Source organism: Lolium rigidum, chromosome 5, assembly GCF_022539505.1.
Source record: "Lolium rigidum isolate FL_2022 chromosome 5, APGP_CSIRO_Lrig_0.1, whole genome shotgun sequence".
NCBI classification, from domain to species: domain Eukaryota; kingdom Viridiplantae; phylum Streptophyta; class Magnoliopsida; order Poales; family Poaceae; genus Lolium; species Lolium rigidum.
Genome location: NC_061512.1, coordinates 78,760,166 through 78,772,340, shown reverse-complemented (window position 1 = coordinate 78,772,340; position 12,175 = coordinate 78,760,166). Strand labels below are relative to the sequence as shown.

The window sequence follows — 12,175 nt, the reverse complement described above, 5'->3', positions numbered from 1 at the left end:
CTTCAGGAGTTGCATCACGGTGTGTCCCGTGCTACAGTTGTCTACTGCGACAACGTTTCGGCCGTATATCTCTCCGCCAACCCCGTTCATCATCGCCGGACGAAGCACATTGAGCTTGACATTCACTTCGTACGCGACCAGGTTGCTCTCGGACAGACTAGGGTTCTTCATGTTCCGACTGCGCAACAGTTTGCCGATGTGATGACCAAGGGATTGCCGACTTCTACCTTTGAGGAGTTTCGTTCCAGTCTCTGTGTCTCTGGCGACGCTTCGACTGCGGGGGGGTGTTGAATATATTGTATATGTGTGCGTTATGTAACCGGCCCACCTCCTAGTTTCCTTGTATAGTTGAGGTAGAGGCCCGCATCATGTATTATATATATGTGCCAAGGTGCACCGATCAATGTATTCCGCTTGCATCCAAAACCCTAGCCTTCTACACATGGGAGTACAAGGGTACCGGAAAAACGCTCAAACAATATCATATCATCGTGGTAAGATCAATTAGATGGAGCCTGCTAGGAGGCTACGATACAATGAAGGCGACGACGACAGTAATGTCCCAGCTTCCTTTTTGCGTAAACACACAATTGATGGAGCCTGCTGGGAGCCTGCTAGGAGGCTACGATACAATGAATGCGACGATGACAGTAATGTCGTCCATTTTGCCGCCGGTGAAGTTGGTACCTTGCTGTTCCCGGCTGGCGGCACTGAAGGGCGACTCCCTACTGCTCATAGCCATGTCGTAGGCGAGTCTTCCTATCGCTTGTGCCATCTTGCCTGGCGTGAGACTCAAAGCCGTGCATGTCTGGACGATCCCCTCGAGCTCTGCGTCGAACACGTTGTCGAAGAGGCCGTCCGTCCCGGCCACCACAACGTCGCCTTCCTCCACTGGGAACTCGCCCAACGCCGCGTCCTGCACCCTGTCGCCGCCGACCGCGCTGAGCTGGAACGGGCAGTTGAAGTAGTGCTGCTGCGAGAGCGCGCGGAGCAGGAGCCTGCCGCCGCGGAACACGGCGAAGGTGCTGTCGCCGACGTAGGCCCACCTGAGGGCGCGGCCGGCCAGCGACAGGACTAGCGCGGTGGACGCCGCCGGCGTGCGCGTCGACGCGACCGTCTTCTGGTACGCCATCTCCAGCAGCGTGTAAGGGCAGATGCCGGAGGAGGACGCTGCAGCCACCGCGTTGTAGGCGTTGGCCATGAGCCCGCGCGAGAACTCGGCGGCGTCCACGCCGTCGCCGCGGCATCCCCCGACCCCGTCCGCGATGCCGACGACGCCGGCCCTGGCGTGGCAGAAGTGGGCGTCTTCGTCGTGGTCCGGCAGGTAGGAGAAGTCGCACTCCATCCTCAGTGCCGTCCGCGCGGGCGGCAGCACCTTCTGGTCGCAATCCATGAGGTCCCAGCGGTGGCCGTTCTCCTGGCCGACTTCGTCACCGGCGGACGCGGGGATGCCGAACGCCAACCCCATGAGGGCGCCCGGGGTTTGCATGTCGATCTCCATTATTGGACGTCTAGCTTAACTGATTCGATCGGCCGGCCTAGCTAGTCTCTCGACTATGCTTCTCGTACTAGTACGGATGCGTGCGCGCGACATGTTATATATAGGCTGTTGGCATATGAGTTCGTCAGCGTAAAGGAGGACTTATTTCTGAACTCGGAGTCGGACCGGACCGGACCGACTTCATTTCTGAATCGAAGACGGACTGGATCGGGAGAGGCGCGCGCCGACAAGTGCGGCTGCTGATGCTTGACGAAACATGATGAAACATGGAACACGGATCTCAAAGAGTGAAATAAAGTGGATCTAACGATACAAATGTTCCGTGCGCGGGACATATGTATTTTTGCTGTTTGTTCCTTGTGAGGGCATGTCCAATGGGGCGACAGTGCGACACCAACGGACGCTGAGCGTTCGCACAGACGAAAAATACGTCTGCGACCAGACCCAGCGGCACGCTCACAGTGTAGGTTGTCCGCGACGACGCAAACCTGGCCCAAATATGCGTCGAGTTTGCGTCTCGGTGGACGCTGCGCGGACGCGCCGAGTGACCGCCGAAACTTACATAGGACCCACGCGTCAGTGATAGGGACGCCGATAACATTCCCGCCATTGGCCATTTCTAGCGCGAAAAATCAAAGTAGACTGACGCCAACAATCTAGACCATAGCGATGGACGTCCTCGTCGCCGCAGCCACCATGGATTCCGAGGGTACCCTCGCAGCCCCCGCCACCCCGGACTCCCCCATAGCCACCACCATAGCCCAATGGAGGCCGCATCTCCGGCCGAAGCAAAGCGTGCCGCCACCGGCGGCCGGGAAGGTAAACCGAAGGCGGCAAAGAAGGTGTTGTCGAAGTAGGAGAAAGGCGTCGAGGCCGCGAAGCTCGGCCATGAGGTGAAGCTGGCGGTTGATCTTGTGATCGTTGAAGAGTCTTTGATGTCGTTCCAAAGATTGACGGCGAGGGGATCGTTGCCCGGTTTCATGACGGTGTCGAGGATGCTGAGGGAGACATACCCATAGAGCCAAGAGACGACCGTGGCATTGAGGAGGGACCACTTTGGCGACAGCGCCTCGGGGACGTCATTGTCGAGGTGATCGAGGAGGGCGTACTTGCGGACATCGGCGTGGAAGAAGGTGCGCCACTGGCGGTGAACGCCGGTGTCAAGCGCGAGCTCGACGAGGAAGTTCCCCTTGATGGAGTGCAGGCCGACAGCCTGGGCATGCAGCGAGGTCAGAGAGAACGACCCCGAGGTTGTCCCGTTGGCGGTGGCGAGGGTCATCTTGTTCTTGGCAAGCTCCTTGAGGGCCTTGGTTGATGGAAGCAGGAGCAGCGGTGAGGTACGAGTGTTAGGGTTTGGTGGTTTCGGCGGTGGCAGAAGAGGTTGGGCGGCGCAGGATAGGGTTTTGCGTCTGATACCATGTAAGATTATGGAAACCACACGGTTGTGGTGTCTTGTATTGATCAATATATAGAAGTTACAAGGCAGAGTTCGGGTCATACAATACACGGATAGCTATATAAGAACTACACATATACAACCGTATATCTATACAAATACAATATGGCTATATATTCTAACATATCTAAAAGGGCCAAATAAAGAAGAGATATATCATGGCAACAAATGAATTAGAGGATTTTTTAAGATACTCGGAATCATCAGTTGCACCCACTAGTCATGGAAGAATTTTCCACTTTTTTGGCAAGGTTTGTACAAAGGGCATCATGGATAATGCAGTATGGTACTTGAAATTGTGGCAGACTATAACCTCTGAATTTGGCATGCTTTTTTTAGATGGCGAGTTCTCACAAAGTCACAATGACATCAACGTGTTTTAGCTCTTTCCGATGTATGGTTGACTTGTTGATGGCCATGGTCTACCTTGCAACTACGAGATCAATGGGCGCCAACACACCAAAGCGTACTACCTAGCCGATGTCATCTATCTAAGATGGTTGAGACTTGTGAAGACAATCAACGAACCTCTAGTTCAAAAGGAGTCCCAGTTTGCTCCTCGACAGGAGAGTTGCAGGAAGGATGTTGAGCAGACATTTGATGTGCTACAATCTCGATTTGCTATTGTCACGTACACGGCTCTTCGTTGGTCTCAGGAGGATATGCAGAAAATGATGAATACTTGCGTGATCATGCAGAACATGATTATCAAGAGTGAGGGCAAGCCCTCTTGCCATTGTTGATCACCAAGTGTCTGCGGATTTTGCTAATTTTCTCGCCATGCATGCGAAAATCCGTGACGTAGATGCTCAAGTGAGTTGCAACTTTATGAAGTTGAACTTCATTTTTGTTAAATTTTTTGAATTATTTTATTTCTATTTTTACTTTTTTTGTAAACTATTTATTTCTATGGTAAACTATTTATTTATGTGTTTTACTAGATTATTTAGAAAAATTGTCGAAATTGGAAAAATAAATGAAAAAACCTAGCCGAATAGGTTGTTTCGGGGACACGACTTGACACACGCGTCCCGCCCCACAAAAGCGTCAGTCGGATGCGCCCACTCGATTTTTTCGGTGCATTTGCCAGACGTTTATGTATAAGTCCATACCCTGATGTGTTCAGTGCCTCCTTAGTCACAATCATGTGGATATTTTGTTTTACGGGGTGGCGATACGGGTTCTGCTAGCTCGTCCGAGTTTTCGGCCCCTCAAAACAGGGTTTTAGACAACAATTTGCACAACAATTTCAGATCAAACATAGCACATCCAAAAAAATATGATGCATAATTCATAGTTTTTAACATCACAACGCGATCATAGGCAATGTTCAAGCCACGGAATTTCCCAAATGTGATCAACCATCAACGAGACCATCGCCAGCGGCGCCACCACTCGCCGGAGACTCACCTCGAGCACTTGCATCACGAGCTTCTCGCGCAGCCTTCTTCCTCGCTATGATGTCGGCCTTCGTCTCGTTCCACCACGCCAGCTGATCCTCGTCCATGCCGTCGGTGCGCATCATCATGATATCCCTCTCCTCGGCCAAGAGCTCCTTCATGGCCTTGGCTTCTTTGAGTGCGATCATCTTCATGTCAAGCTCGGCCTTCAGCTTGGCATCTTCCCGCCTTGCTTGCACCTTGGCAAGCTTCACCTCCTTCTTCTTCTCGGTGATGATGAGGTTGGTCTCCAATGTCTTCATCGTCAATGCCTCCTTGGACTTCATGAGTTGGTCAAACTTCTCCCGGAAGCTAGCTGCTTCGCCTTCTACCTTGACCCTCTCCTTGGCCTTCTTGTTGCCCTCGGGTTTGCCGGCGTTTCTCCCACACAAGTCCTCCGCTTCATCATCCATGGTGAGCAGTGCCTCCTTCTTGCACTTTGGCTCGTTGTCCCTCAACTTCCACTTAGGAAGATGTTGAAGAATGGAAAAGCAATGATGAAATTGAAATTCCTTGTTCTTGGAGCCGGCCATGTCCTTGTACCGTGCTTGAGCATACTTGGGCTGCACATAGTATGTGATGTATCAATATCATCAACACATAATATTGAGAGAAACAAACAAGGAAAACTCACATAATCCTCCGGCACGCATCCACTAGGGGGGTTGTCGGCCACTTGATCCATGGCAGCACTCCAACGAGAACAAGCTGGTTTGATTATGTTCCATCGGCCTTCAAGGGAGCGGTAGGATATGTCGGCCATGCTCTTGGTACGAGGCTTGAGCTGGTGGTACAAATCCTCAATGCGCTGCCAATAGCGCTTGCCGCCTTGGTCCACGCCGGTGCACGCATCCATCCCCACCTTGCTCCAAGCACGGACCAAGATGGCGTCTTCGATCTCGCTCTAGTTCGCCGTGCGTGGCTTTGGCGTCGACGAAGAACCGGCGGCAGCCGGATCAACCTCAACCACCTCCTCCTCGTCACCCTCATCCTCCTCCTCGTCATCATGGTCTTCGACGTTGCACTCCCCATTGAATGCATCGATACCGGTGTCCAAATTCACTGCGGATTCGTTGAGCATGTCCATGTAGGATGTTGTGGACTCAACATCGACCACCTTGTCTACGTCCATGGTGGGTGGCGGCGGCGCGGGCGGTGCATCGGCCGGAACGGAGGGAGGAGGGGTCGTGGCCTTGGAGGGCGGTGGAGGCGCGAGGCCGATGCGGCTGATTGCCTTTGTCCGCACCTTCGTCGGCGCGACGCCCCTCGGCCCGGCCGCCTTGGTCTTCATCCTGCCTCCCTTCTTGGCAGTCGGCGGGGCTTCAGCCGGCGAAGCTGCGGCCACCGCCGCAGGTGCTTCGAAGAATTGCTTCGGGATCCTCTTCCTCTTCGACGGGATGGTAGCGGAGATCATGGCCGAGATGGCGCCGGCGTTCGGCGGACCTCCGACGGGGACATCAACCACCGCGGCCGAAGGAGGTGTACCGCCGGCGGTAGGCGGCTCTTGCGGACGGTCCATGGCGGCGGGATCCGGCCGGGAAGGGCGGGGCGGAGGAGATCGGGCGGCGGCGGTTGGCTTCAGCGAAAATCTTCGCGCGCAGTGGAGTGGACGATACTGGTTTCGCCCACTATCCCCGCTCCCACCCGGCACAAGTAGGGGGCGAAGACCCGCCCCGTAATCGAAAACAGTAAAAATCGGAGTGGGGGCCATTTTTACGGGGCGTGCTAGACGGCCGGGTAGAGCCGAAACCCGTATACTGGCGGTTATTATACGGGTTTGCCCCTTTTAAGGGGTCTGTTAGACATGCTCTTACAGGCCACAATCTGATGTTACCTCTATCTTGTGCAGTACTAGTATAAGCTATTTAATCAATCTGTTTAGGAACTTTCCATTTGCTCCACTTAAATTAGCAGTGTAGTGTGATGTATATACATCTATGCTAGATTACAAGTATGTAATGTGACATGTTATTAATATATTTGCCTCTAGCATATCATAACAGTTATTTGGTAAAATAATTTGATCCCGCGCTCGAAATTCATCTGATTTCAAATTGTTCCTCTAGAACAAATTTGTTGTTTAATAAAATAAATTTTACTATCAAGTAAAATTAATTAAATGCATGATCATAAATGCAGGAAAAATGGGTGACATCAGTAAAAAAGAATTCCAAGACCTACGACTTGATGGAAGTAACTATTTATCATGGGCCATGGATATGAAAATAAATTTAAATGGTCGTGGTCTTGGTCCCGTGATTATCACACCCCCCGAAAATGCTCCAGAAATACCCCAAGTGGAAAAGTATGCGGCATTACATTTCATAAGGCACCACCTCCATCCCGATTTAAAGAATGAATATTTGATGGAGGAGGATCCACTAGCTTTATGCAACTCCCTCAAGGAGAGATATGACCAACAAAGAGCAGTTATGTTGCCGGAAGCCGAGAGAGAATGGTCTCTCATAAGGTTTCAGGACTTTAAGTCCGTTGCAGCATATAATTCTGCCGTGCATAAAGTTAACTCCAAACTGAGATTTTGTAATAAGCAAGTTTCAGATGAAGATTTAATAGAGAAGACCTTATACACGAAGTATTTTGAGCTTATATACACATTACTTCAGGCCGAGAAGCATGATGAACTTCTCATGAAAAATCACAATGCTCGCCCAACGGGTGCACATGCTAATGCTCATTTTACTAATAAATTCAGAAACCGTAAGAGGAACTTCCGAAAATTCAAGGGAAAGTGGAAAAACAATGGTCAAAAGACCAATGGTCAATTTAAGGGGAAAGGTCATTTCAAGAGAAATGATCAAAATGACAACTCTCAAACTTGTCAAAGGTGTGGATGTGTGAATCATCGTACAAACAAATGTCGTATTCCCAAGCACCTAGTGGATCTATACATGAAGTATGGAGGAAAAGGGAAGCAAGTTCATGGAAATAAGGCTGAAGCTCACTTCAATGCCATTGAAGACAACCCTCAAGCAAGTCCTTCTCAAAGTGCTATTGAAGAATTCAAGCCAAAGGACAATATCATCCTCGATGAAGACATGCTTGTGGACTACACCCAAGGATTTTTTGGAGACCTCAATTGATCTCCTAGACAATTGATGTCACTTAGCTACTCACATACTACGATGTGTTATATATTGTATAACAACAAGTAGAATAAAGTTGATGTGGTCTAAGACCCCGTGTGTGGCCCGATCTTGCGGATTGACGTCGAAACCAAAGGGGAGATGGGAAAACGCGAGGAACACGAAGAACACGGTGATGAACACGAGGAACCCCGAGACTCACGCACGCACACCAACCCGATACACCCGATGCTTACCTCCGTGGCTCGATGGACCACGCCAATAGAATCTCCGTGGAAGAGACACGCGGTAGAATTCCCCGGAGAGAGATTGGGATTGGAGAGGAAGAGCTTGGGGAAGGAGAGAGAGTAACAAGTACTAGAATCTCCTTCAACAAGATCTAAGTCAACAACCAAGGTGCCTTGATTACGGAGGGATGATACCCAAGGGAGACTAAGCTCAAAGTTAGGGTTTGAGTTCAAAACAAGTCTAAAGAGTGAAGGAGGGGTTCCAGCTACTTATATAGGCACACACAGCCAGCAAGGGCGAACAGGTACGCAAAAGGATAAGTTAAGGCAGTTTGGTGGGGTCTTCTCGTCAGATCCGGTTTGAGTTCGGTCTGACCGGGTCTGTGACTGGGCGGTCCGGCCTGGGATCCGGTCTGACCGGGCCTAGGACCGGGCTGTCCGGTCAAGGGTCCGGTCGACCGGTCGGAAACCGGGATTCTGCGAAGAATCCGGTCCTGGGTCCGGTCGTCGTCCGGTACGAGGGAACTGGTCCGGTTTCCGACCGGTTGACCGGGCCTGTGACCGGGGAGCCCGGCTGAGGGTCCGGTCTGACCGGGTCCTGGACCGGCCAGCGTCCGTCTCTTCCTTGGAGCGCTTCGAGCGACGTTGGCTTCGGCTTCATGATCATCTCCATGTCCAGCTGCTTCTCTCCCTCCCTTGACCTTGGCGCCTCCTCCTCTCCGAGGTCTTGATGCGCCTTGTACCTAATGACACATAGCACGTCGGCATGAGGTAGCAATCCATCCAAAGGGGTACCAAGATCAAGGGTAGTGAGGAGCGAGTTCACCTCATCATGTAGAGCCTTGGCTCGGGCTCGTGTCATTGGTCCACTTGGGGGACTTGTTGGTCTTGGTGTGGAGGTGACCGAAGGCCACCCCGCATCATCTCCCCCTTGGGAAAGAGTCGTCCTCGACTCTTGCTCCTCTTCATCTTCATGATATGGCGATAAGTCCGACACGTTGAACGTGTTGCTCACCAAGTACTTGGAGGTGGGGATGTCGATGACGTAAGCGTTGTTGTTGATGCGTTTGAGGACCTTGAAGGGACCATCTCCTCTTGGCTTGAGCTTCGAATTGCGTTCATGAGGGAATCTTTCCTTCCGGAGGTGGATCCAAACGAGGTCGCCTTCCTCAAAGATGCGTTCCTTCTTCTTGGTAAGCTCATTCAAAGGGCAAGCAATGGTGCTAAAATCTTTCACAAAGCGGCGGTAAAACCCGGCAAGGCCATGAAAACTTCGGACTTGGCCAACATTTGTAGGAGTAGGCCAATTATGGATGGCCTCTACCTTGGAAGAATCAACTTCAATTCCATTAGCGGAAACCACAAAGCCAAGGAAAACCAATTTGTTTTGAGCAAAGGTGCATTTGGGGAGGTTAGCATAAAGCTTTTCATGACGCAAGATGCACAAGACTTCTCTCACATGTTGCACATGGTCCTCGAGGTTTTTGCTATAAACGAGAATATCATCGAAATAGACAACCACACTCTTGCCAATGAGAGGACGCAAGATGTGATTCATGAGGCGCATGAAAGTTGATGGAGCATTGGATAGACCAAATGGCATAACGAGCCATTCATATAGACCAAGTTTGGTCTTGAATGCCGTTTTCCATTCATCACCAATCGCCATGCGGATTTGATGGTAGCCACTACGCAAATCAATTTTAGAGAAAATCGTGGCACCACTAAGTTCATCAAGCATGTCATCTAAACGCGGAATGGGATGGCGGTAACGGACGGTAATGGCATTGATGGGGCGACAATCCATACACATCCGTTGCGTCTCATCCGGTTTAGGCACAAGAATCACGGGAACCGCACAAGGGGAAAGGCTTTCTCGAACGTACCCTTTAGCGAGGAGGTCTTGTATTTGGCGTTGGATCTCCTTTGTCTCTTCGGGGTTGGTGCGGTAGGCGGCACGGTTTGGAAGCGGAGCGCCGGGTATGAGGTCGATGCGGTGCTCGATGCCTCGAAGCGGTGGTAGTCCATGCGGGAGCTCGTCGGGGAAGACATCTTGGAACTCCTTCAAAATAGACAACAAAGACGAAGGAATTGTGGTTAAGTCGTTAGTCGCCGAGGACGGTCCCTTGCAAATGAGGACGTAGTGCAATATGGTGGATGGGTTTGCTTGCACTTCTTTCCACTCGCTTTTGGTGGCTAGGAGGACGCTCTTTCGCTCACTTATATATGGCTTGTGGCGCTCACTCTCCATTTGGTGGGTCGCTCCCTCACCTCTCAACTCACTATGGTGGGAGTGGTGCTGTGCCCTCGCTAGAGCCTTCGCATTGTCGGCGATGATTTGACTAGGAGTCATGGGGCGCAACTCGAACTTCTTGTCGTTGACCTTGAAGGTGTATGTGTTGGAGAGTCCATCATGTATAGCCTTCTTGTCATATTGCCAAGGGCGGCCAAGCAACATGTGGCACACCGTCATGGGTACCACGTCACACTCAATAGTGTCCTCATAAGGTCCAATCTTGAAATTGACGGTGACGGTATGTTGTATCTTGACGTTGCCCTTGTCACTCAACCATTGGATATGGTAAGGGTGAGGATGCTTGCGGAGGTTGAGGTGGAGCTTCTCACATAACTCGGTGCTTGCAAGGTTATGGCAACTTCCACCGTCTATGATGACCTTGATCGACTTGCCACCAATTCCGGCACGGGTTTGGAAGATGTTGCACCGTTGTTCTTCCACATCATGAGGTTGCGTAGTTAGCACCCTTGTGACCACAAGTGAGGGACTTGGGTCATGCTCACATAGGAGAGGATCTTCTCCACGTTCTTGCTCATAAGCTTCTTCACTTTCCACGGCGGCTTGCACAAGGGCTTCATATTCATCCTCATCAAGCGTCTCGATATCACCATTCTCCATAGTGATCATGACCTTGGTGTTCTTGCACTCAAAAGATTTGTGACCTTGGGTGCCACACTTGAAGCAAGTGACACTAGAGGGTCCCGTGGATGCCTTAGAAGAGGCGGTGGAGGAGACCGTTTGCTTCATGCGACTTTGGATAGTCGGCTTCTTGAATGTTGTGGAGGACACGTCGGCCTTGGCACTTGTAGTATGAGGAGTTGATGTAGTAGAAGGAGTCGATGTAGCGAGCTTGGAGGAGAAGTAGGTCTTGGCCTTGGAGTACTTGATGTCCTCAATCACTTGGCGCTCGGCCTTGGTTGCTTGATGGACCAATTCAACCATGTTGGAGTAAGGTTGGAACTCCACAATTCGCTTGATGGGATAGTTGAGGCCATTGAAGAAGCGAGCAATGGTTTGGTCATCGGACTCTTGGATGTTTGCTCTCATCATAGTGAGCTCCATTTCCTTGTAGAACTCCTCGACGGTCTTGGTACCTTGCTTCAACTTTTGGAGCTTGTTGAAGAGGTCGGTCATGTAGTGCGTGGGGACAAAGCGAGCATGCATCTCTTTCTTCATGTCTTCCCAAGTGGCAATTGGAAGTTCACCCTTCTCTTCTCGAAGAGTGAGGACTTGCTCCCACCAAGTGTTTGCGTAGTCCTCGAACTCAAGCGACGCCATAGCCACCTTCTTGGCACCGGAGTAGTTGTGGATGCGGAATATCTTGTCGACCTTGAGTGCCCATGAGAGGTAGGCCTCGGCATCTTCTTCTCCCTTGAACTTTGGCATGGTGAACTTGAGTCTTCCAAACATGTTCTCTTCATCCTCCAAGTTTCTTCGCCTAGGAGGGGCACCTTCATCTCTTGCGGCTTGAGGAGGAATAGGAGGTCTTCGACGGCCAACCATAGCATTGGGTTGGTGTTGGAGGTGCACACTTGCTTCACTTGGTTCACGGTGAGGATGTGGTTGAAGATCTTGACGAGGTTGTTGAAGATCTTGACGAGGTGGTTGACGACGCCCAAAGATGGCCCTCTCATCTTGCTCATGTGGTGGTTCTCCTCTTCCACGTTGGTCATGGCGAGGATGATTGCGAAGATCACGCCTCGGTTGGTCTTGAGCATCACCATGTGGTTCCATGTTGTGGGAGACGTTGTCATGTGGGTGGCCGTCACGCCCATGGTGGGCATGGCCATCCGGTTGAGGACGATCTTGTGGAGGACGTTCATGTGGACGAGCATGGCGATGTATTTCTCCTCGCCTAGAGTTGGAGCGAGAGTCTTCATGATGAGCATGTGAGCGATGCGGTCGATGATGGTCTTCATGCCTTGAGGAGGAGCTTGAGGACGAACGGTGGCCATGAGAGTAGTAATCTTGTGATGAGCTTGAGGATGATGAAGTAGAGCGGTGTCGACGATGACGACCCAAGTTGGTGATGGCTCGCTCGAGGCTATCCATGCGTCGCTCCATGTTCGCATCATTGGCCGCCATTTGACCATTCAAGTTGTCCGTGGCTTCACGAAGGAGAGCCAAGTCTTGGTTCACAACGGAGAAGTTG

The 12,175-nt window shown here is 51.3% G+C and overlaps 1 protein-coding gene across 1 annotated transcript; it reads right to left on the bottom strand.

Moving 5' to 3' along the window:
• Positions 1–622: 622 nt before the first annotated feature.
• LOC124656139 (putative protein phosphatase 2C 24) lies at positions 623–1,501 on the bottom strand. The gene has a single exon (XM_047194939.1). The coding sequence runs from the start codon at positions 1,499–1,501 to the stop codon at positions 623–625; it is 879 nt and encodes a 292-aa protein (XP_047050895.1).
• Positions 1,502–12,175: the final 10,674 nt, after the last annotated feature.

Coding starts and splice junctions, on each gene's coding strand:
- LOC124656139 (XM_047194939.1), bottom strand. CDS start 1,501: ATGGAGATCGACATGCAAACCCCGGGCGCCCTCATGGGGTTGGCGTTC.